The 23,569-nt window shown below is 34.8% G+C and overlaps 1 protein-coding gene across 1 annotated transcript; it reads right to left on the reverse strand.

Annotated features, from left to right (window-relative positions):
* Positions 1–1,553: 1,553 nt before the first annotated feature.
* Positions 1,554–23,065, reverse strand: LOC764728. Its single transcript, XM_030992046.1, has 9 exons — positions 21,619–23,065; positions 13,617–13,816; positions 12,870–13,053; positions 7,618–7,796; positions 6,558–6,838; positions 5,391–5,544; positions 4,080–4,418; positions 3,519–3,881; positions 1,554–2,630 (listed from the first exon to the last, which is right to left on the reverse strand). The coding sequence occupies exons 1-9, from the start codon at positions 22,401–22,403 to the stop codon at positions 2,416–2,418; spliced, it is 2,700 nt and encodes an 899-aa protein (XP_030847906.1). The 5' UTR covers positions 22,404–23,065; the 3' UTR covers positions 1,554–2,415.
* Between the last annotated feature and the right edge of the window lie 504 nt (positions 23,066–23,569).

The raw sequence follows: 23,569 nt of genomic DNA on the forward strand, positions 1-23,569 counted from the left end.
GCAAATATTGACCCTCAATTTATGGTTCAGACATTTTTTTTTACTATCAATTGTGGCTAGCACGCAAGCGCAATCTATTAGACTTTTCTGTATTTGCCCTTTTAAATTATTTGCTTAGTTTTCCCCTTTTTTTCACGAGACGGCTGCATATACGCACTGCAGTTCATCGAGAGTCGAAATATGTGTCTCTGTTGTTGACTAACAAACAACTTTAAAAATCATTGCACATTATAAGTGGAATGTACTTGTTTTCTTCTTCTTCTTCTTCTTCTTCTTCTTCTTCTTCTTCTTCTTCTTCTTCTTCTTCTTCTTCTTCTTCTTCTACTTCTTCTTCTTCTTCTTCTTCTTAGTCTTCTTTCTTCTTCTTAGTCTTCTTTCTTCTTCTTCTTTTTCTTCTAGCACTATACATCTTATTGATTGTCGATGGCACGTTATAGCATGTTTGGTGTATACCAATTAAGTGTGTCAATAATTTGACCTAAATTACCAAATCGTCTTAAAGGGGAAATAATTCCAATGTATCTGGTCATTCCATTTTTAGTATACCTTTATACCGAGTATTATGCATTTCTGCACACATTTACATCAAATTGAATTGCTTCATTTCACTTCAAAACTAGTGCTATTTACCTTAATACAATAGTCAGATTTGAAAGCAAGCTTAACATCCTTGATTTGGTCGGTAACGTATGGAACAAAAGAGCTTGGCTTGCCCAAGAGTAGGTCTAATGAGTTGTTTTGTACATAAAATCAAACTATATTAATATCCGTTGCTATACCACTGTACACAAATTCTGGCAAGGGTTTAAACATTGTTTGGCTTTAAGGTAACATGAATGATCATCATGAGGACAACAATTATATACAAACAATTACGATTCAGAAATATTCTACATAACTTTTCCCATGAAACAGTGCACCGTTAAATTTCATGTAGAAAAAACACCCACCATTGAATATTTGTCATGTACGACATATTACCCAACGAGCCAAATCTTGGAAATTAGAAATACAACTGAAATATCATGATTATAACCATTATATTTGAATTTTCTTTGTTTAAGAGACTTACATTACTGGTGTATAGTAAGAAACGCCATTGAATGTAGAGTCAACACATTCGAGGCACCGCAAAAACCATTTTGAAAGTTGGTTTGACTCAACTGACACAAGCTAAAAGTGGGGGTGCTCGGAGCGAGCAAAATGCCCCAAACGGTGAAAATAGTTGGGGCACTCAAATGCCCCCCCCCCTCTTCCACTGGCCCTGCATTCCACACCATTCATTGGAAAGCCGCTAACATGACTTGAGATGACGACCTGTATACTTCTTGTGAATCGTTCTGCATATGACGTTAACAGGCTTCTTACATTTCTATTTTGGCATTTGAAATCATCCGAGCATTTCCTGGTTTAGCTGAGTACAGCTAGGTCTGATCACAAAGTTTGAATGCTTTCGTTTATCCATGATAATGATTCTTATCGTCAGTGTTATTCTGTGATTTGTTGATCATCTTTCATTTTCATTCATCTTTTTTTCGTCGAGTCATCATCACAACTTGCATCTTCCTCCTGAAATACGTCGACGAGGTTTCTCTTTTTGGACAAAAGTTATGATTTTGTCATATATAGTCATTCAATAATCACATCTGGCAATCAAAATATGTTCCTCATACTGACCACGTTTGCGGATGATTCCTTCTCTTTCTCTCTAGCCTGCCTCTCATTAACGCTATAACCACCACTCACGGTACAATTTGTTGTGATTCGTTTCATACTTTTCGAACATGTTTTTCCTCTCGGTTTTGATATTTTGAGTTCCTCCATGAATTTGAATTGATTTTGCTTTCTTCGTCAGCTCTTCATTATCCATCAATGTCCATCAATAGTCCAGCAGTTGTTCTCCATTTCCAATTTAAATAAAGTCAGTTTCCAAGGCATCTTAATTTACATGATGGTCATTTCATCACAAAGATAATATCTGCTCCATCCAGAAAGTAGAGATCAGTTATAGAGAATTGTTTTCATTATTTCATTCCAAAATTGTCCTTCTTCTATCGCCATTATCTCGTGTTTCTTCTCGAATAATCGTCATGAAAGTTTTTCACTCCATCTGCTTTTTCTCTCCTTGCTAATCACTGATCACGAATTTACAATTCTTCTTCGAGTTTTATCGCGTTCACCACTCTAAATTTTCATTCATTATAATGAAATCATCAAATTTAATGTTATGCAATGATTTTACACATCAAAGTGTACAAATGTCTTTGAAATTCCACACTTTGACAAGTTTACCTTAATCAAGTCCATAAATACAGAGCAACATCACACTATTGGTGTATATAATCACTATATCGGTGTCATTTGCCATTGTGTTTGAGATAAAATGGAAAAAAAGAAGAGAAAATCGAGTTGATTTCACATGTTTGCAGTAACAGGCACTACGCGTGTAGCCACCGTATAGCCTTCGAGCGTGGCATTGTTAGTAGTAATTGTATGTTCATCTCTCCTGGTACGACTGTTTCCTTTGATTTGACTGATTTGACTGATTTGACTGGTATGAAGCTGGCTTGTGACAGTGCTGTCTGCTATACTGCTAGTGAAGTCTAGTACGCGACTCGGCAACTCGAGATCTGAAGAAAGAGAGAAGGGGAAAAGGAAATTATTTAAAAAATATGTACTTGTGCATCATCATTATAAGAAGGAAAGTAGAGAAATCGTACAGCAACCATGACATCTAACATAAAAACTTAACAAAAGATGAATACTACAAATATAATCACTGGGATCAATTAAGCTACGACTAATCACAATTTTTCAACAATTAGCCAACCAGCTGCTAAGCTGAGTTTGTGTACGAGCTTTCGACCAATCGCATAGAAGTTCTTTTTCTGCTACAGTCTTCTGGTGACTGTGAGCCCTCTATTGTTTATAAAGCTACGGGCACGTGCATTCAGATTTATAAGTAACATAATTATGACGTCAGTGTTCAGAAATTGGTCAGGATTACTATTTTAATAACTTATTAAGGTCTCAAAGACCTTCTTAGAATGATCAAGACAAACTTATCAAATTGAGTTAAACCCTATTCAAATGATTTAGCCTGAATCCAACATTATTGGAGAGAAATTAAACATGTTTTAACAATCAAAGTTAAGTTCTATTTTCATTTTCATAAATCTCTTGACCTTGTTATGTATTTTGTAATTGGTCGAAACTCCGTATTATGATGTCGTACATCAGTGATAACTTTCTATGGAGATATATTTAACACAATCGCAAAAATTTGGAAAAAAAATCAACATAATGCAATTTTAATAGCATTGTAGAAATGTTTAAATATTACAATGACATATATTATTACATACATTATATAACATGATTCGGTAGGCAAAACAATAGGAAAATGAAACTGCGTTTAAGTTGATTATCTAGAAAGTCTTTAATATCATGTCATCACAAATCTTCTTAGAAAATTGACAAAACAACAAATAACATTTCAAAAAATAATTGCATCTTACCTGCTGCAGATCTATTCGAAACGTCATTAGCACAAGACGCGGGCGTGACTTGTTTGATGCTGATGTTGGTTGACCCGATGTCACTTCCTGACGTCACAGCAGTGGTGTGACTCCCGGTCACTGACCCTTGACCTTTAGCAGACTGTGTCATGACAAGCATCTGCAGTTCACTCGTCTCTAGCTTCGACGGGTTCTGTGAGGAGATGGCGGTGATGGCGTTGAGAGGGAGGGTAAACTCAGGCAAGATTTGTTGGCCCACGGATGTGGTATGTTGTTGTTGTTGCTGTTGCTGCTGTTGCTGCTGGTTTGGTGAGGCAAGTTGAAGGTGGCTGGCGTTTTGGAGTTGTGACTGAGAATTAATGACTGTTAAAGAGTGAAACAAAATAGAGTGATGAGAATAGTCCTGGAATAGCTTATTTGTAAATTTACATTTTTTTGTGATGATTGGAAGATGCATGATTTGCAATCTATCGACTCTCACGTAATGTAGACTGAATTGAAATTCACAATGATTATTAAAAAGTTTTGAAAAAGGTAAACAATTTGTTAAAATTCTGATACCTTGTGAAATCTGTTGCAGCAACCCTGGGTCGATGTTATATTGCTGAAGTTGATGCTGCTGTTGTGAATGATGTTGCTGTTGTTGTTGCTGCTGTTGTTGATGGTGTTGCTGCTGTTGCTGTAGATGTTGTGACTGCAATTGACTCAGTGCTCTAGAGGATGGGTTATCGTTAATCTGAGAAACATGTTGCTGTTGTTGCTGCAACTGCTGCTGATTGTTTCTCATCATGCGATGCAAGGTTGACTGTTGTTGTTGCTGATGTTGCTGAAGAGCTTGCATTGTGGATGAGGGTTGATGAGTACGATGCCCAAGGCGAGAGCTAGCATCTTGATGCAGGCCTTATTTGAAGAAAAAAATGACAATCATTATAAACAAGAGAGGGATTATAATAATAGCACATTATCAGAGCAAAAAAAGAAGAAAATTTCTGGCCACGTGATGAGCTTTCAACCAATCAAAAACTAATAGATTTTCGATGCAGGATATAATAGGAAATAATAATAATAAATAATAATAATAATAGCCTAATAGTCCACTCCAAACTTTATTAAACCAAAAATAGAAATTCTTTTTGCCCAATTGATCGTACCATATTTTGATAGTACCATATTTGTATAGTTTAATTTTGTAACTTGTGTTTATAAATTGAGATAAGACAAGTCCATTTCTGGATAAAAAATTATAGTCTTTGAGCTGGATATATACACGATATTTTGTCAAGAAATTGAAACAAAAGCGTTTGAAAATAATAACGAAATCTACAGTAGATGGTAAATGAAAAGCTGAGCACTACGAGACAGATTGTGTGGAAATATCCGGATTAAAGTGGATTATTATGTTGTAACTCGAGATTACGGAAATCGGAAGAGAGAACAGAAAAGGAACATGTTGAACAGGATAAGAATACTGTCCTTCAAAATTTGTTTAAGGAATGAAGATTAAATACTTCAATGACCAAATTTAAAGATGCAACTTAAAAAAAAACAAAAAAAACATTGGGTAGGTGTATTATGAAATGAATTTGAACGGATGAGAAGCGTGTAATGAATGATATTGATGACTCATGGTAAATACAATTTTCAAATGTGCGATACTAAATGGCCAACATCGTAAGTAGAAAAGGGCAGACGGAAAATAAAATCTAACAGATATACTATAGGTCTTGTGGTTCAAAAAGGAGAACGTTGTAGGTGTTTATTTTGGCATATCCCTATCAAATAACCATTATCTAAGTTTTTATAATTAATGAACAATTCTATTTTGTAATCAATGATGATAACATTTTGGAAGACATCGAGTTAGGTCTTTACCTTGCTGTGCCATGGTTTGGTTATAGTTGATTTGTTGGCTGTTAGCATCACTCATATATCCATACGATGTGTTGCCCTGTGACGTAGTGGTTAGTAGGTTCCGAGTGCCGTAGCCAGACCGGGGTAAACTCCCCATCGATGGTAGTTTCGTGCTCTGCATATAATTATTATCATGAATAAAATACATATGAATAGAATGAATAAATATTATTGAAGTAAATATTTCGGCTAATGCCGGGGTTCAACAGTGCAATGATTGGGAACAGTATTAAGCCCTGTATACATCTTACTCTTATTATTATATTTCGTCGGCTTACCACAAGAAATATAATATATAAAAGCTTTGTATTGACGATAGGATTGACGGTCGACTCGTGGGAAGCCAGCGATTAAAACTTATATACAGCTTTCACATCTTTTACGTGAATTCATTTCTTTATTTATTTCTGCATGGTTCAACAGTTTACATAGTATGATCATGACCATAACGGAAGTAAACACTAGGAGATTATGATCATTGTTCATTTTTAATTGTAAATAATACAGAAGCATACATAGGTATGACAATAATTATAAACGTAATGCTTGAGAGATTGCCACACCTTATCATCTAACGATATTTTTTAAAGTGGAAGAAGAAGAAGAACAAAAACAAATTCACTTGAATTACTACACGGTATCAACGTAACGGAAAGTACAGAATGAATATTGACTAGGTAGATTATTATTTTTAAAATCCAATGAGCAGGAAAATAAGTACACCATCTGTTCATCTGTTATCTCGTTCTGTATCTTAACTTTGCCTTTGTATGCTCCCACTGCTACCAAATTGGACATGAATGATCCTACTTGCAAACAAAAATATAAGTACATGTATATGCATAAGAAGGGTGTTTAAATTGATTTTGATTTTTTTTTTTTTTTTCCTTCAGTATATTGCATTACATTAATTAACTATGATAATACTTTCAAAACAGATATAATACACTGTGAAAAACGTAAGATTTTTTTTCTTCTTTTTTTCTTTAAGAAAAAAAAAATGAACTTGATAAGATGACTATTATCGCAATCCAGGAAGTTAATTTGGCCAAACTCTAATAATTAACATTGCTTTTTAAAATTCATATCTCTTGACTTTAATTCGCATTTAAAGGTTAGTGCTCTTACCAATCCATGGCCCTCATTCTTGAGTCCCCCGATCGCTTGAGTCGACATGGTCAGGTGCATCCCGCCTGCCCCAGCCGCCGGAGCTACCCCGTTCCCCACGCTATCCTGCAAGGCTTGCAGCTGTGCTAACGTTACGGAGTTTGTTTGATGAAGTAGACCATTCTGAGGCGCTGCGACCGTGATGGTAGGCTGCAAGCCCCCCGTAGCATGCCCGATAAGATCCCCTATCATCACCTCTCCCATACCAACGCTGTTCGTTGTGATGGTGTCTACGCCTGACACTGGGTGGAGAGAAAGTACAATTATCAAATTGAAATGTCTGTTTTTGAGCGTGTTTTTCACTCAAAATAAAACATTTTGAGTAGAATATCATACATATAAAATGTTGCGCATGATAGCTTTTGATGGCTTATAGTTATAGCGCGGCAAAGAAATAAGAAAATGAATTTCCTACATGTTCATGTATCTACGATGTTTAGGTGTGCTTCAAAATAATTGATAATATAGGCACCCTATGAAAGGGTATAATAAGAATCAAATTTATCAAAGTGCATATCAAATGTCATAGATTGCGATTGAGTTATAAGATATTGATTTTTAAAGAGTAGCTTAACAGCACACAATCGATAAAAGAGACACCAGAGATTATTATAACTATAATGATTACAAATGTCACAATACAAAGAATATAAGCAAAGCCATTTGGATTTTTGAAAAAAATCTTTAAAATCTTGTACTCAAATCTGAATCTAACATACAAAATCTGATTTACAAATTAAAAGAAAGATAAATAGTTTGATGACCATGGATTTAAATCTGAATCTAACATTTAAATCTAATTTACAAATTAAACGAAAAATAAATAGTTTGCTTGACTAACAAGCCTGGTCATCCTATATTATTACTTCACTTTTCATATATCCACTGTCGGAGAAGGATCTACACAGTCATATATGCATCCGACAAATCTAAGAAATTGGTATATCGGGCTTAAATAAATATATATTTGGGCTTTGAATGATTACGGCCTTTCGTGCTCTAAAGTAGAAGGTCAAGCTACCTTGTTGCTGAAAGCTGACACTGGTTGTTGTGTTGATCCCATCAGAGGCAAGCTTGTTCTTGAAGGCTTCTTCTTTTCGTCGATTAGCAAACCAGTTATAGACCCGTACCTCTGTGACGAGATTCGAACCTAGGCCCCCAACCTGGGAGGGCGACACACCTCTCTGCATACACTCGGCTCTGAATAACAATAATATTAAAAAACGATATCCTTAATTTTTGTGACATTATTGCATGTGTTATTACACCAAAAACAAAATATAAAGCAAAGAGAAAGGGAAAAGAAAGTTTGTATGAATTTTAAAAAAGACTTGAAAAAGAAAGTAATGAGAGAGGAAAAGAAAAATGAGATGAACGTCGATAGTTATCATTTAATAATATATTTCATGACACACTGATGTTTAATCATTTTTCTTGAATCCAGTCCTTATGGAAACACAACAAATAATTATACATGTACGTATAGGTAAAGGGCTTGATCCAGATAATGATTGTCTTATTGTAATGCCATTGTATACGACATCTTCTTCTTCTTCTTCTTCATTCGTAAATACAATCCACCGATGGTGTATTAGCGTACTACTGCGTGAGTGCCAAGGTCGAAGTATTACAAGTAGGTTTTAAAAAGGGTATATATTTACAAGGAACTATAAGCACACTGAATTGACAATGATATAATTTAGATTATTTTGAAGGGCCATACTCGTATACACATGATCAGATTTCTCAATTTAACGTGTCGAGGAAAAAAAATGAATGAATTTAACAGACTATCATCATACTCATTTTTAAGGTTTCTTAACATTTTTCGATTCGTGGTCTATATCGGGATTGTCACACTGGACTATGAAATATTTGCCACTGCACTATTAACTTTTGACAAGATATTACTTAACATGTTTAGAATAATATTTTTAACAAAGTAATGGCATGGATCTCAGTAAGTGGTGTTCAACGACAGCGGAAAGATACGCAGGCACGATATTTCTTACACATTTAACATGTTTAAAGATGGATAAGTAGATATAATAATTACAATTATAGAAAGAGAAAGAGAGGGAAATGGGAGGCAGAGGAATATGACGATATAGAGAGATAGATAGAGAGAGAGAGAGAGAGAGAGAGAGAGAGAGAAATATAAAGATTATGTAGAGAGAGAGAGAGATATAGAAAGAGAAAGATATATTACAAAAATTATGTATATATAGAGAGAGACAAAGAGAAAGAGAGAGAGAGAGAGAGAGAGAGAGAGAGAGGGGGGGGGGGGGGGTGAATGGATGGGGGTTATAAGAGCATTGCGAAACGTGATTAAAAAAGAACGATTAAATCATTATTGTGCAATATGATATCTGACAGGGAATTAATCACATTCACAAGCAAGGTGATAAGACAGCTAGCACGAGCTCACTTCCAATTTCAGTACGACTAAATTAAACCAGACTATTTTGAGAGCCCTTCCATGAAAATGAAAACATTACGCGCCCACGGAAGTATTTCCCCTTCATATTTTTCCCCGTGGAGAGAATTTGACATGTGTGTATAACCCATTGTAACATTTTATATGAGAGGCCTAGTAACCTTTCTAGCTTCCGGTATTTCGTCACTCGAGCAAACAAGACACCTCGCCCAGTCCGTAAAATGTAACAGTATTCCCTTTTACTAGTCTGCCCTTATTAGTTAGGTCTATTCTTTTAACTTTATTTTGAGGGACACTATCCAATCAAAATGATGTCTTCGAACGATTGTGTTCATCTTGTATCGGGGTAGAATATGCCTGAAATGTGAACTTATACAGTTGAAACAATTTGGAAGAAAAAAAACCACACTGTTTATACCAATCATTTCTATATTACTTTACACACAAGACAAAGGAATCTTTATCTTTTGAGAAACAGTAACGTATGTCATAATACATATCAATTTAAGGTTGAATTGTATTAGAACAACAGAAATCATGAAGTAGTACAAAATAATACATATAGGCCTACTGAAGGTTATAGGGGTAAGAATGAATTAAGAAAGAACTGTAAATTAGGCCGTCCATCGGATAGGACGTTAAATGGAGACCCCGTTTAGAGGAGAGTTACAATATTTACACGTTAAGAACCTACTGATCTGTTCGTATAAGAGCAGGAGGAGGGGGGTGGGGGGGGGGGGGGCTAGTGTAGTGGCCCATCTGTGCATCTCCAATCAGTTATATCAGGAAGAGAGACCCGAGGGTTACAATGATTCAGTTCGTTTTTCCCCTCCCAAGAACAGGTGACGCCAAATACTCAATAATAATATTAATAATAATGACAACAACAACGCAACCGCAAGGGCAAAATACTCATATTTCACAGGAATCAGGATAACGTATTTCTGAAATGTTTGAGTAAAATATACATATCTCTTCTTAAAAAGATGAAAATATTAATGATGAAAATTAAACAGTTTAGATAGGGGTAACATCTCAGTCCTTATCTTCGTGCGATATAAATTGCTATCTGAAGAAGAAAAAAAAACACCTTCATCCGTCTGTATTATTTCTGTTAGAGTAAAGTGAAATAAAATACTACGGATTGATGATGAACAACAAATGATGTCATTCAGGAGAATAGAAACCGCAATATACAACTCTATAATTAATATGTCTTTATAATCTTTAATAGCTTTCGAAGAAGAGGATAAGTGATATCACTTTGCAAAAGTGCACTCAGCCAGCAATGATGCTTGTTACTATAATCGCTTTGGTTATAGATATATGACTTGTATGCAATCATTTTTGCCTGGGGTTGCGGTTTGAGAATTAGTTTTGATCATTAATCAATGTAAAAATATATATATATTTCAAATTAATACCTCTTAGACATGACGTAGGCGAAAAGGTATATTTATGGCAAGAAATAGGTTCAATGACCTGGTGAGATCTTTTTGATATCAGTTTCATACAGGAAACACATGCATGTTCTGCGATTCGAACTATAAAGGCAGATTTTATTCGTCTTTATTTTACGTTGATGGATTTCAACAAAATTTCTTTGCCGAGTGTGCATACAAAACTTGATACCCCGATATTTTCCAATCGAAAATCGGTGAAGATCGAACAACGAGTTGTTTTCCTGTGTCACTAAACATTAACCAAACTCCTTCATCATTCACCATTTCAAAGCATCCCTTGATTTTCAATGATTAACCCTTAAGAGCACAGCGGGTCTATACTAGCCCGTCACCATATGTTTCCAAGTAGTTATTGAATTCAAATTTTGCTAATATAGTGTTTCAATATAAAAGCAAGAAAAATATTTAACAGGTTATTTGATATTCATTTAAAGAAATCGATTTTTCTTAATTATGATGATGTGTTAAGAGCAAAAACACATACGAACCAGGGTAACGTTCATGATATCAATATCAGGTCAATTTCTATCAATGGTAATGCGAAAGAAATTTGATAGACCAGCGCTGAATTATGCTTTATGCTATGGATGTTTCAATAATGGTGAATGATAAGCTTTAACAAATTGATACCGGATGAAGTTAAACAGTTTGGGCGGAGATGCAAGGTGTTATCCCCCGGGGGTGTTGGGGGACACAGTCTCGGATTATGTTGCAGGAGTGCAGCTTTCATATCAAATCTCATATATGGGTATTTGATGAGCGTGGCTATATTCCCACGGAAATCACAGAAAATAATGTAACGAGAGAAAAACATTCACATACGTCATTCAACTTTAATGAATGATGATCCCGTTTAATCCTTATTCGCAATTGTCCTCCAAAAATGATTGGCAGTTAGACGAGACAATAAAAGACTAACATGACTCTTTTGAAAGAAACACAGATATAAACTTCTGCTTGTTTATATATAAACAGTTGTAGTGCATGCACGGGATCGTGAAAATTGATAAAGAAAGAGATAGGAAATATGGAGATATGGAGAGGTTACAGGGGGTGAATAATATGCTGAAAGAGTGTAATGATGGTCCCAAACTCTGTTCATGCAGAGAATAAGAAAGACAAGAAGAAAAAGAAGAGAAAGAAGAAGAAGAAGAAAAAGGAGGTGAGGAAGAAGAAGATAAAGAAGAAGAAGAAACAACAAACAAGAAGAAGAAGGTGAATAATAATAATAAGAAGAAGAAACAAAAATAAGAAGAAGAGGAAGAAGTAGTAGAAGAAGAAAGCAACGAAATATCACCTTCTTCACGTGTAAGATATTTTATAGCATATTGTGTGGACAGCATACTTAAATGCAATATTGTAAAGAAGCGCCGAATTTTTAGAAGGTTCATTCATGAAATGGAATCGGCGGAGATATCACTCCCATCTCTCTGGTATTTTGTATCGTTATTTATCCTCGTTTTATACTTGATAAAGCTTATAATTCACATTCATGTAAATCAAGCAAGTATAATAATAATAATAATAATAGTGGATTCTTGTATAGCGCTCATGTCAGTCAGATTTGACCCTCCTGGCGCTCCCGATTATTACCCTGCAGGCATCACATGGAGTAATTTTCTTTACGGGGATAATCAACTAAACAGTGTGTTTCTCTCTCTGAAAAACCCACAGAAACAACAACAAAAAGAACAACATCAACAGTAACAGCAGTAATTACAAACAACACAATAATAACAAAAAACAACAGCGTACTGCCAACGAGTAGAAATAAGATGTTTTTACAAAGTATTGAAAAATTATTTAAAAAATGGAAATAACATTGCTCTTTAGGAGATTTACGTACAGCAATTCATCTCACGATGGGTGAGGAGGGGGAAATGCATTAGCTGACAGCATTGCATGTATAATTAAATTATACCAGCTTTCTTCTTAACAATAAGTTATCCTCCTTTTAGCAGATGTTCTAATTAAATTTTCTAATTCAATACCCCAAGACCTTTGTTTTACCTTATTTTGTTTTCATCTTCCAACGAAATATTAATATCATGACTTGCACATTCTTGGGACCATCGACATGTGAAGCCTCAATAGGCTTTTCGTGATGGCTCCTTTTATTCTTTTTATCTTATGTGAATTCATTTAATGTACGTTGTATTTTACCTTTAATTGCTCTGTTTATAACTTAGTAGTTGGTTGTTGTTTTTTAAGTGGAGAATGAATAAAGAAGTATTTTATCTATCATTTATATAAATTACTCCCTTAAATATTCTTGACAATATCTCTGCCCCCCCCCCCTCCCACCCGAGATCGACACCCATGACGAGATGGATAAAACATAAACTAAATACATGTAATATCTATTTCACTTACGCATTGCACTGAATGACAAGATTCTCTCTTTCTTCCTTGCTCGGGTTCCTGTTTTGGTTATAAGCATGATAGAGGATTCTCTGGGAGGCTGGGCCCCATTTAAAACGATTCCTTCGCTGTCTCTTCGCTGGGTTTTCATCCGAAGTCTGCACGTAGTAGTGACCAGTCTCAGGATTCGTGAATTCTGTCATTTAAAAAGAAAAATCCAATATACAGGCATTAATTTCTTTGAAAACAGTGTTATGAACGTCTCAGAACTAAAGGATACCACAATGATAGAATCCTATACCTCACAGTCGTTGTTGCTTTGTCGGAGATACCTTGAAAAAGCTTTTGTATTCAGACTGAGATTTCTCGTGCGGTAAAATATGATTTTAAAATAATGCAATTACTTTTGAAACATATTTCCTCATACAATGTAATTCTCTAGATCGCAAATGATTATCAACAAACGTAATTAAAGAAATACCATTTTATAACCCTATGACTTTCGCCTTGAGTTTTGGGATAGAAACTCTAACATACGCATATTAAGCCCTCGAATAAAAATTTCATTTCTAAATTGACATGATACGTCTCAGCCTTATAAACGAATTAATAAGTGATATGAATATATAACTATGATTCTTCTAACGCATCGCTCTTAGAATTATTGTACCAATATTACAATTCCAAGACTTTATTATTTGCTGCAGATGTAGAAACTAGAAATGAGCTTTATGAGACCCTAGAACATGGGATACTTACGTTTTGTAACTTCTCGTTGTTTCACATCAAACCAATTGTAGAGGGCGGCTCGTTTAATGCCCTTCATGGGCGTGCCCTTATTCAAATGCTGCGAGAGATGTGATTGGTTGAGACCTGTGGAATCTACCACTTCTCTCTGGGGGATGTTATGTTGTTGCATATACAGCTTGATCATCTTCGCTACTTGCCATGGATCTTGTCTGTATTAATGAAATAAAAAAGAGAGAAACAGAAGTTGAAACGTGGTTTTCAAATGAGTGGATGGACTGATAAGGGTCAAAATATCTTCCTTAGAATCATTGTCATATCAGGTCATAAGTAAATTCTAAACAGTTGCGAATGATGTTTAGACAGGACATATGAGAACTTGTGTACCAGCCTTGGGCGTTGCTAGTAGGAGGGATGGAGGTAGAGGGTGGTGGTGACATCCACAATCAAAATCAGCACATATCTAAATAATGTCGGTATATTGAGATTTTATAAACCTGTATTTATTATACAACATGGTCTCAATTTTTTTTTTTTTATACATTGTGCTATGCTTATTTGTTTTCTCACTTTTATATTGCTTATTTAAATCTGACGGCTTCTAAGAAACCTCATTCTATACCGCTTCTTCGCTTCTACTCTTAATCAAAATTAGTGTCATTGCTATATAAAAATAAAAACTAGAAGATAATAGAACTAGCTTGTCTTGTTTTAGACACGAATTATTGAACCTCTCATCCGAGAGGGTAAGACATTTCTTAATTCTGATAAAAAAGAGTAGAATGACTACCTCCCATTGAGTTTAGCCTTCTCTCATTTCAATTTCATTTTCCAATACGTTCTTGGTATTTAAGTATAAACGATCGAATTATAAATATATATCCAATGTACAATTCAATTAAAATGATGTTGAAAGGGTTTTTTGGTTAAAAAAACAAAACACTTTACTATTTTACAAACTGTAGCTGATGCAGATTATGCATGAAATACATGGAATTGGCATAGTAGAATCGAATGTGACACCTCTAAATTGCTGGAAGATTCACTCATATCTATAAAAGAATATTGTAGCTATGAAATAATGTTCATTTAAAACTCTAGAGATGGGTTTTCAACCATTAAAGTAAGCATTCTTACGCGTCGTTATTGGGTTTGAGACAATGTTACAGTGATTAAACACAACGGCATCACAATAATGCTACTTCGAAAAAATACTGAGCCCTAGGCACATTTACAATTTTGCACATCGATGCTCTATCCTTTTATATTCTTGTAAGCATACACGTGTGTCAAAGCCTCATAGAATCTATTGACTAAACTGTTCTTTATTCAGTCTAAATTGCTCAATTTATCGCACGACCGATCACAATAAAGACCAGCTAACATAGCCCGATGAAAGGAAGAGCTTAAAAATGACTTTGTTAGCCTGTATCACAAGTAAATACGAGACTCGAAGGAACGATATCGAGGTGGGACAATTGGAATAATAACAGGGGGAGAGAAACAGAAAGGAGGGAAAAAAAAGAAGGAAGTTTGGCATAGAAGTGGTGACCCTTGTACATTGACAAACACGAGCTAATAGGCATGTCTCGTGTGACCCTCCACAGTGCGAGTGAGGACACGCACACCCACACTTTAGAAACTGTATCGAAAAAAAGGCAACATTGTTTTGTGTTGAATCTGAAATTGACTCCTGTTCGGCTCAACACTTATCCACAATGGGAAATAACAAAGGACTTTCTTGCCTCTACTCTTTGCAGAGATAGACCAGTAGGGTTTAATTTCTGTTAAATTTCAACCCTAATTTCAACAAGCTATCTCTAGGATACGTGAGCATCGGAGGTAATAAACGGCGAGGTCCAAAGTACCCCCACAGAAAACGGACGCTTGTGGGTCGAGTGTTTTCTGTTTGCATAATGCCTAAAGCGGGCTAAAATGTTTGATGAACCAACAGACTGCCAAACAAATGGAGCGAGATCTAAAACCATGTGGACCCGGTCGGTATAGAGTGAGACTTCACTCAAAGAGAAGGGCCAGGTGGAGTCTTAAAGAGATTTGAAAGAAAGAAACTCTTTAACAAGCGGATTAGGAACAGCCATTTCCAATGAAAATCTATTTGTAAAACACGCATTAACACAAACCAGTTTAGAAAGATGACTAATCCTCCTATGTGCTGAAGCCGCTCATTTATTATAGCGGATAGCCACTAGAAATGTGCTCAAGTTCTTAAAGATACGACCAAATGAAGCAATTGTAGTCATGTTTGTAAAGCAGTAGTGATACCCCTAAGACGGTCCCTTTGATTTGTATACCTTATTCGCAAAAGCTTGCTATATTATTCTATCTTGTTCACATATTTTGCCAAAGAAAATCTCTGCAAAGTGAAGAGCCCATTCCAAATCAAATTACGATTTACGACGGAGGACTCATTTGAAGACAATGTTTTCAAGTTGGTGTGAAGTTCGAATAAAATCTATTGGGAATCGAGGGCAATAAAGCATACCTGTATCCCATACAATGGCCTTTACGTGCTTGAGAAGAATGAGTCATATAGGTGACGTTAACTAGGAGGTTTTCCAGTCATGACGAATTATTTTCCTGATGTTTATATTCGCTGATTTTCGTTCTAAGAAAAGCACACGTCATTGAATTAATCAAATCACTTCGATATTATATCCTTCTTCTTCTTCCTCTTATTGCTATTATTATTACTATTATTACTCCTCTTCCTACTACTACTACTACTACTACTACTACTACTACTACTACTACTACTGCTGCTACTACTGCGACTACTACTACTAATACTACTAGGACTATTTCGACTACTATTAGTATTACTATCCTCATCATTATTATCGTTATCATGATTATCATCTACCTCATTATCATTAATGTTAATACAAATATTTCACGGGAAAAACTAAGTTCATGACATGCGGGGTTCTAAGAACGATAGTTGGTTGATATACAGGCAGCTATTGACTCAATCTTAGGATGAAAAAGAAATCATGAAATACTAAGAAGTAAAGATTATCATATTTAGATAATACTGTATAATTGAAATCTGAATAAAAAACTTGAGGAAATCATTATATCTATACCAAACAGTGAAGTAGTACTATGTTGATTGCGAATATCAACGTCCAATTTACAGATATTTTATGGGGCTCATGTGATGGACGCAGTTATTCAATAAATAAATATGAAGAAAAAAAATAATTGTAAATTGAGTCACTACACCAACAATACACACTCAGGCAAAACAGATATATAATGAGGTCATGAGTGTTTTTGTTTACAACCTTATAAGGTATGAGAAATTGTCAGATATTGTTGACATGTTTAACATTTCAGCAACTTATCAAATATATGTTCATTTTCGTTTGCTCGAATCATTTAACTGTGCTACAAGACAAAACTTGTCTTGCAGGAAGGTCAGTAATGCATTCTTGTCCAGTTAAGTATATAATTAGAGTACATCGATGTTAAGAGGAAAGACAATACTCATAAGCAATAAGGTATTGTTTCCATCTCACACTGTTTTACAAAAAGTCAAATCCCTTGTATCAAATTTGATTTCAAGTTTCCCTTATATTAATGTTTTCACATATTTGGTTAAAAGGCTACAAATTGAATAAGTTTGTAGCATTATGTGATTTTGTTGTTGTTAAAGATTGTATAACATCATACACCGGCCGTTATGCTCTCACGCCCTTGCTGGTTGTTTCGATTAATGTTCACAAGAACACTGTTAATCATTGCAGGAAGAGAAATCAATCAGCCCCAAACAAAACACACACCCAAAAAAAACGTTTTGAGAGAAAGTGAAATAATAAAGAGAGGAGGGAGATTGCGAGGAGAAGATGAGAAAAGAAAAAAGAGAATGAAAGAGAAAATGTGAGATGTAACAATCATTAATCAAACCCAATTTTCTTTCTTTTTCATTTCATTTCTTACTAAAATAACAAAATAGATCGCTTTATGGTAACAGATGTACTGAGTCATAATAATAATAATATATGGCCCCTGAAACTGCGTGTACGTGAAAAAGGTGAACGCCAATGCATCGCTTTCTTTTTCTGTATTTTATGTTTTGATAGATTCCTTGTTTGAAATAATAAGTTTTCCTTTAACGAACTTTATTGCATGTACTCAAAGTTCACTAAGTGTCTTATTTTGGGGGTCATATAAATTTAATCATTGTAAGATATTAGGTCAAAGTCTATACCAAGCAAAGAATTATCGACTGCAAGGACACCTGCGACAGCCAATCAAAAAACATGAAAATAGGATATTTTAAAGTATAATATATACAATATTTTTGTATATCAAACTAATTAAATAATAGAAATTATGATTCGTTCCCCTACCTAACTAAAATCGAGGCAAATAGTTGAAGCTAATCAAAGTTAATATTCCGAGAGGAGAATGACAAAACAGAAAAACAACATTTGGTTAAGAATTTGTTTGGAGGTGTCGATTATCGCAGTCGTGTTGGTTTTTATATCTCTCCTATCTCAACGCCCTTAGGTGAAGCCACAAATCATGCTAGCCAAAAGACCGATAAAGTTATAAACTTAGCAAATGATCTACCAACACTGTTCAATGTCTTTGCAATTAAGCCATAATACCAAGTTGATCATTTATTTTTTTGGTACGGAGGTCTAGTTATGATATAACCAGGAATTAAGCTCATAACTTACAAACCTACCCCCAATCAGATTTTATTTCACCAAGTTAAGAATTAAATAAAGTACAATCTATAAAGGCCGATATGCTCCAGATACCAACATATTAAAACTAGCAGCAGCGGGGTCTGACATGGGGTACAATCATTCTCCTCTTTAATGTGGATTCATAACATTCTTCTTGGGCGACAGGAAGAGAACATATAATTGGAAATATTGGATTTATATATTTATATATTCTTTTACAAGAACCATTTGGATTGTGTTGAGAAGTGCGGGACTTCAGGACAGATGTTAATCTGATAAACAGGTACGTTTGGGCTGGGGCAAAAAAAAAGAAAAGAAATTCAACGCACCTTCTGGCTCAGAAAACTATTTTCATAATGTTACCAGTTGCTATTTAACGATTTTTTTCCTTCAATATTCACTATTTCTATATAAATAAATTGTACATCTTGAATACAACGTCGAAAACAGAGCATTTAGACTGGATTGCTTGATATGATAACAAATTGAAGTGTTCATAATTATATGGCACCTTATTTTTTCTCTTTTCATGTAATTCCTCTTTTCCTCAAATTTCAAGAATTTAACGATAGTCATTCCTCATGTTGATTAATTATTCAAATATTGTAATCCTCACAATGTTAAGGTAATCTCAATTGTTAAATGAAGGGAGACAGTGTGGATTCATTTGATAAACTGAAAAAGTCCACATCATTACTATACAAGTTTTACCATTTAAAATGATTTTCAGGTGTATGAATTCTGGATCAATGATAACATAAAGCATCACAGCATACAAAGCTTTTAGGTTGTAAATAAGTTCATCTACAATACCCCTAAATGGGTAATTCAACATTTTTTTTCATTCGAACTTCATAGACTTCGTTAGTTTACAATATCCTCATATAGGTATTGACTGCAAAACATCCAAATAATGATATCCATTATCAATGAAAATTAATCTGGAAACATATGTAGTTTGAAGATATTAAAACAGTGGTTAAATTGCAGTGAAAAGTTTTTTAAGAATAGATTTTCCGATAGGTGTAGGCAACAATTTATTCCTAATATCGACGCTAGTTTAGTATCATTGTCATTATTTTGAAACAGTGAGACTGCACTTAGACCCTTCCACGAATTTCTTTAATGTTGCCCTATATCCTATTAGCATGTATGTATTTTAAATAATGTATTTTAATTTGTATAAGCAATATACTCTTTTTTCATTATTGCTTTTTAAAGACACAAATAATTAATTGGTTAAGGTAAATATCCATTTTTATGCAATATTCTACAATTTTTTAAAACTAAAAGGGAAAGGTGGTTAAATTGTGTTTAAGATTGTTCCAATATAAAGGAAAACAGATGTAGTAAAGTTTCAAGCGATTTGTTTGTCCTTTTGTGTGATCACAATAATATAAAACAAATTTGTACATTTTTCTTTCTTTCTTTTTTCATAATCACAAATTAAAAGTTTAAACTTTAATCTTTAGTACAGATTAATGGATTGGATCACACGTTTGTTTTTTGTTTGTTTTTTTGTTTAATCAATGCTGAAAGTCTTTACTTATATTGATTATACTGGTAGTACTAGTGAATTACTTTAAAAGGTTATGTTACTAATCTTTATGCGAGCTCATAGCACAAACCTACCCTTAAGATGCAACGTCTGTGCAACAGTCATGGTGTATTTAGTATTCGACTTTTCATTTTATATTGAACTTTTGACAATGAATCTTGCACGAGGCATCACCCTGTTTCTTAGTACAACCAATACAAGGTGTAAAACACGTCTAGTAAAATATAAAAAGCTTGTAACAATTGATAGCATGACCTGATTTAGTTTTCAAAATGAAAAAACACGAGGTTTATTTGATTTTCAACAAATTTCCACCTCTGAAATTGTTTTAGCATTGATCAATAAATGCCTGAAAAAGAAGTTTACCACTGTGTAACGAATGTGACTACAGGAAAAAAAATCTTAAACATAGACTCTTAAAATGAGCCTTTTAAGAACCTTATACAAGTAGCCTTAATATTATGGCTTGAGCACTAGCCCGGTATTGGTGGGCTCGAGAATAAGATACTGCTTCTTGAAATGTTCCTTACATTCATGTATTTTATCCTTTATAATTATGGTGTGAACAAAAATACGTATGGGGATTTCAAAAAATCGGGAGATTAAATTTATAATGTTTCTAAAATATATGTAAATAGAACAGATATGGATATGATTATTAGATTACCCGGTTATTTTCACATTTTCAATGATTTTGCTTTAGTTATAGTTAACTTTGTATTATAATAATGTTAATATATTCCTCAGTATCCATACAATTCTGACAAAAAAGAAATATTCTGCATTGTTACATTTCGTTCGAGCTAAAAAAATAATCTTACGCCTGCAATTTCAGGATTCAAGAATTTCAGAATTATGTAAAGACAACAGAAAATAATAATTGATACTCAATCATGCACCATTACTGTATTCAATAAAGTTTAATTGTTGAATTGGGGGAAGTAACCAAACTAAAATACGGAGACTGAAGGAAGTAAAGGGAATATAAAGATTCATCCACACACACACACACACACGCACACTTTCTTTCTCATACATACACAAAAAGAAATGTTACATCTATAAAAAGAATTGATTTCCAATATAACAGGAGTAATATTTGGATAAACCATAATATTCATGTCAATAAATGTAAAACTAAAATAAGAAAACTGAACGAAGTAAAGGGAATATAAAGATTTATCCACACACACGCACACTCTCTTTCTCATACATACACCAACAAAAAAACATGTTACATCTATAGAACGAACTGATTTCCAATACAGGAGTAATATTTGGACAAAACATAATATTCACGTCAATAAATGTAATCTGATGCTAATAGAGTATAGTTCAAGTTTTACCCCATGTTGGATTTGGTATTGGTGAGATAAGTGTTGGTATTCGCTTAGATAATAATCTGCTCTTCTTAATGATTTACAGATGACATAACCCTGAAGAAATTAACTGATGTTAATCGTTCGCAATGAAGAATACGCGTAATAAACTATTAATTATTGACGATTTCATGCCATTTAAAGAAACAAAGTGCATTACAACTGCTTCTACAATTCGATAAACACAATATAAGCTGATTAGGTATTGCGATTATCTAGTTAACAGTTTAAAAAGTAATAGAATGCCAGTTAATAAAATAAATCATTTGTGAAATAAAGAAAATGGGTACAGCATTAATTTAAACTTAATTTGTATGACATAACAATCATTAAGGATTTGATCGTTGAATAGAACTTACCGTAGTAATTCGTGTTTGTATATCCGAGGTTGGTTAGGATCTTGTGGGCTGTATTCGGCCATGCTATCTTCACCGTCCCCGAAATCAGACAAACTCGTTCCGTTGCTTTCGTTGTCGCCCTCGCCCATGGTATCGTTCACTAGTTCGTCACCCGAATGCAGCATCTCCCCCGCATGCAAATTCTCGTTTAAAACTTCTCTCTGCTCTGATTTGACCACCACCTGTTCTGTTTCTTCTCCCTCAATATGTGGTTCCTGGTCCACCTGTTGGAAAACAGTGACTCGGTCCAGAGAATTCAAGTGGACCTGAGCTGTGGTCTGAGCATCCCTTACAGGTGAGGTTGTAACGGCGGCGGCAGGGAAAGACAGAGAGGCGTGCGAGCCTATTGTTCGGGGTAATGTTTCCAGTTTGATGATTTCAATACCTCGTCCACGGTCCGGTGAATTTAAATCTGTTTGCCGTAAGGATAGATTCTCTTGACTTGCCGTCAAAGAAGACGACAACAATGTTCCATCTGATTTCTCCTCATTGCTAGTTTGAGATGACGAGGAAGGGGTGGTTAATGAGGAGGAGGAGGAGGTGGATGACGAGGGGGGAGGGCAAGCATTCAGGGCATCGGGCGCGGAATCCTCGGCGTGCTTCTCATCAGCTGTCCCCTGTATCTCGGCGTCTTCAGCGAGGAAGCCCTGGTTTGTAAGCTCGCTCAGAACATCGTCAGGACTCACACCAGAATCAAACAAAGCATGGATCATATGCCGTTGTAATTCAGTCAAATTCCCGGGCATGGTTTAACACAGATTATCATCAATACCAGAAATCCATTACAATTGTCATTTCAAACAGGGGAAAATATACAATACGAAATAACGGCGTGCAGCGTCGATAAAACAAAAGAACTCGTCGCGTATACTCGAAATGAAATCAAAATAATGAAATCAAAACAATTTATTTTGAAAATAACAATCATTAGATTGAATCAAAATCAACAGATCTAAGATACACCGAAATAAATGTTCCCGCCATCTTTTTTTCTCTCTAAAATCCACCCAACAGCTTATCCCTGGTAAACCCGCCAAACCCACACGAATCAAGATCTATTTACTTCGTGTCAGCACCAATGCATGTCATTTATGGCGTTGCCGTAGTACACCTCTAGCTGGCGGTCACAGCGACTATAATACCCTTTCTCTGCCCTAGTCCCATCTGTAGTCTTTGGCGTATAGATGCTCCAACCATCATCACTATACCCTCACTGCTCTTGTGTACACAACTCGACAATGTTGACACAGTCAACTCGTGCCTGTACCCAACAGAAAGAGGAAAAATGCCAGTTTTCTTTATCTATTATTCAAGTTCAAACTAATGGCTTGAATTTTGTTTTGAGAATTACCAACGACTTCTACTTTCGTGTGGCAAAGTGACCCCTCGGCTTTAGACTTGTCAATAATATCTTCATATAGACCCAACCCATTTATTATATCGTTTTGTATAAATTAAAAACACGCCTCATTAATTAATGTTTTTTTAAAGACACTTCCTATTAAACAGTCTCAAGTCCATTTCTTGTGTAAGGTTTTGGAATGAATGAAACATAAATCTTAAGAAATATTCCAGCATGAAAAATCGCAATCGATGCCAGTTGTTCGTGATAGGAAATATATCAAAAGTTGAAAATAGAAATTATAATTTAATCTTGAAATGACGATATTTTATGAATATACTATCCGAACCTATATATTTAACCCACTCCCTCACCACATAAACCAATATTCGATCTATTGGTATTGTTAATCAATATATTATTACAGTGAAGCCTGCTTTAGTGACTACTTGTCTACAAGGACCCCCTGTTTACAAAGACCACATTTTTTGTTTCCCTTATAAATGGTTTGTCATTGAAACATGTGCTAAAGGAACCTGTCTTCAAAGACCACTTTTTGTGTTTCCCTTG

Source organism: Strongylocentrotus purpuratus, unplaced genomic scaffold (genome assembly GCF_000002235.5).
Source record: "Strongylocentrotus purpuratus isolate Spur 01 unplaced genomic scaffold, Spur_5.0 spur5_scaffold_2, whole genome shotgun sequence".
Classification (NCBI taxonomy): Eukaryota; Metazoa; Echinodermata; class Echinoidea; order Camarodonta; family Strongylocentrotidae; genus Strongylocentrotus; species Strongylocentrotus purpuratus.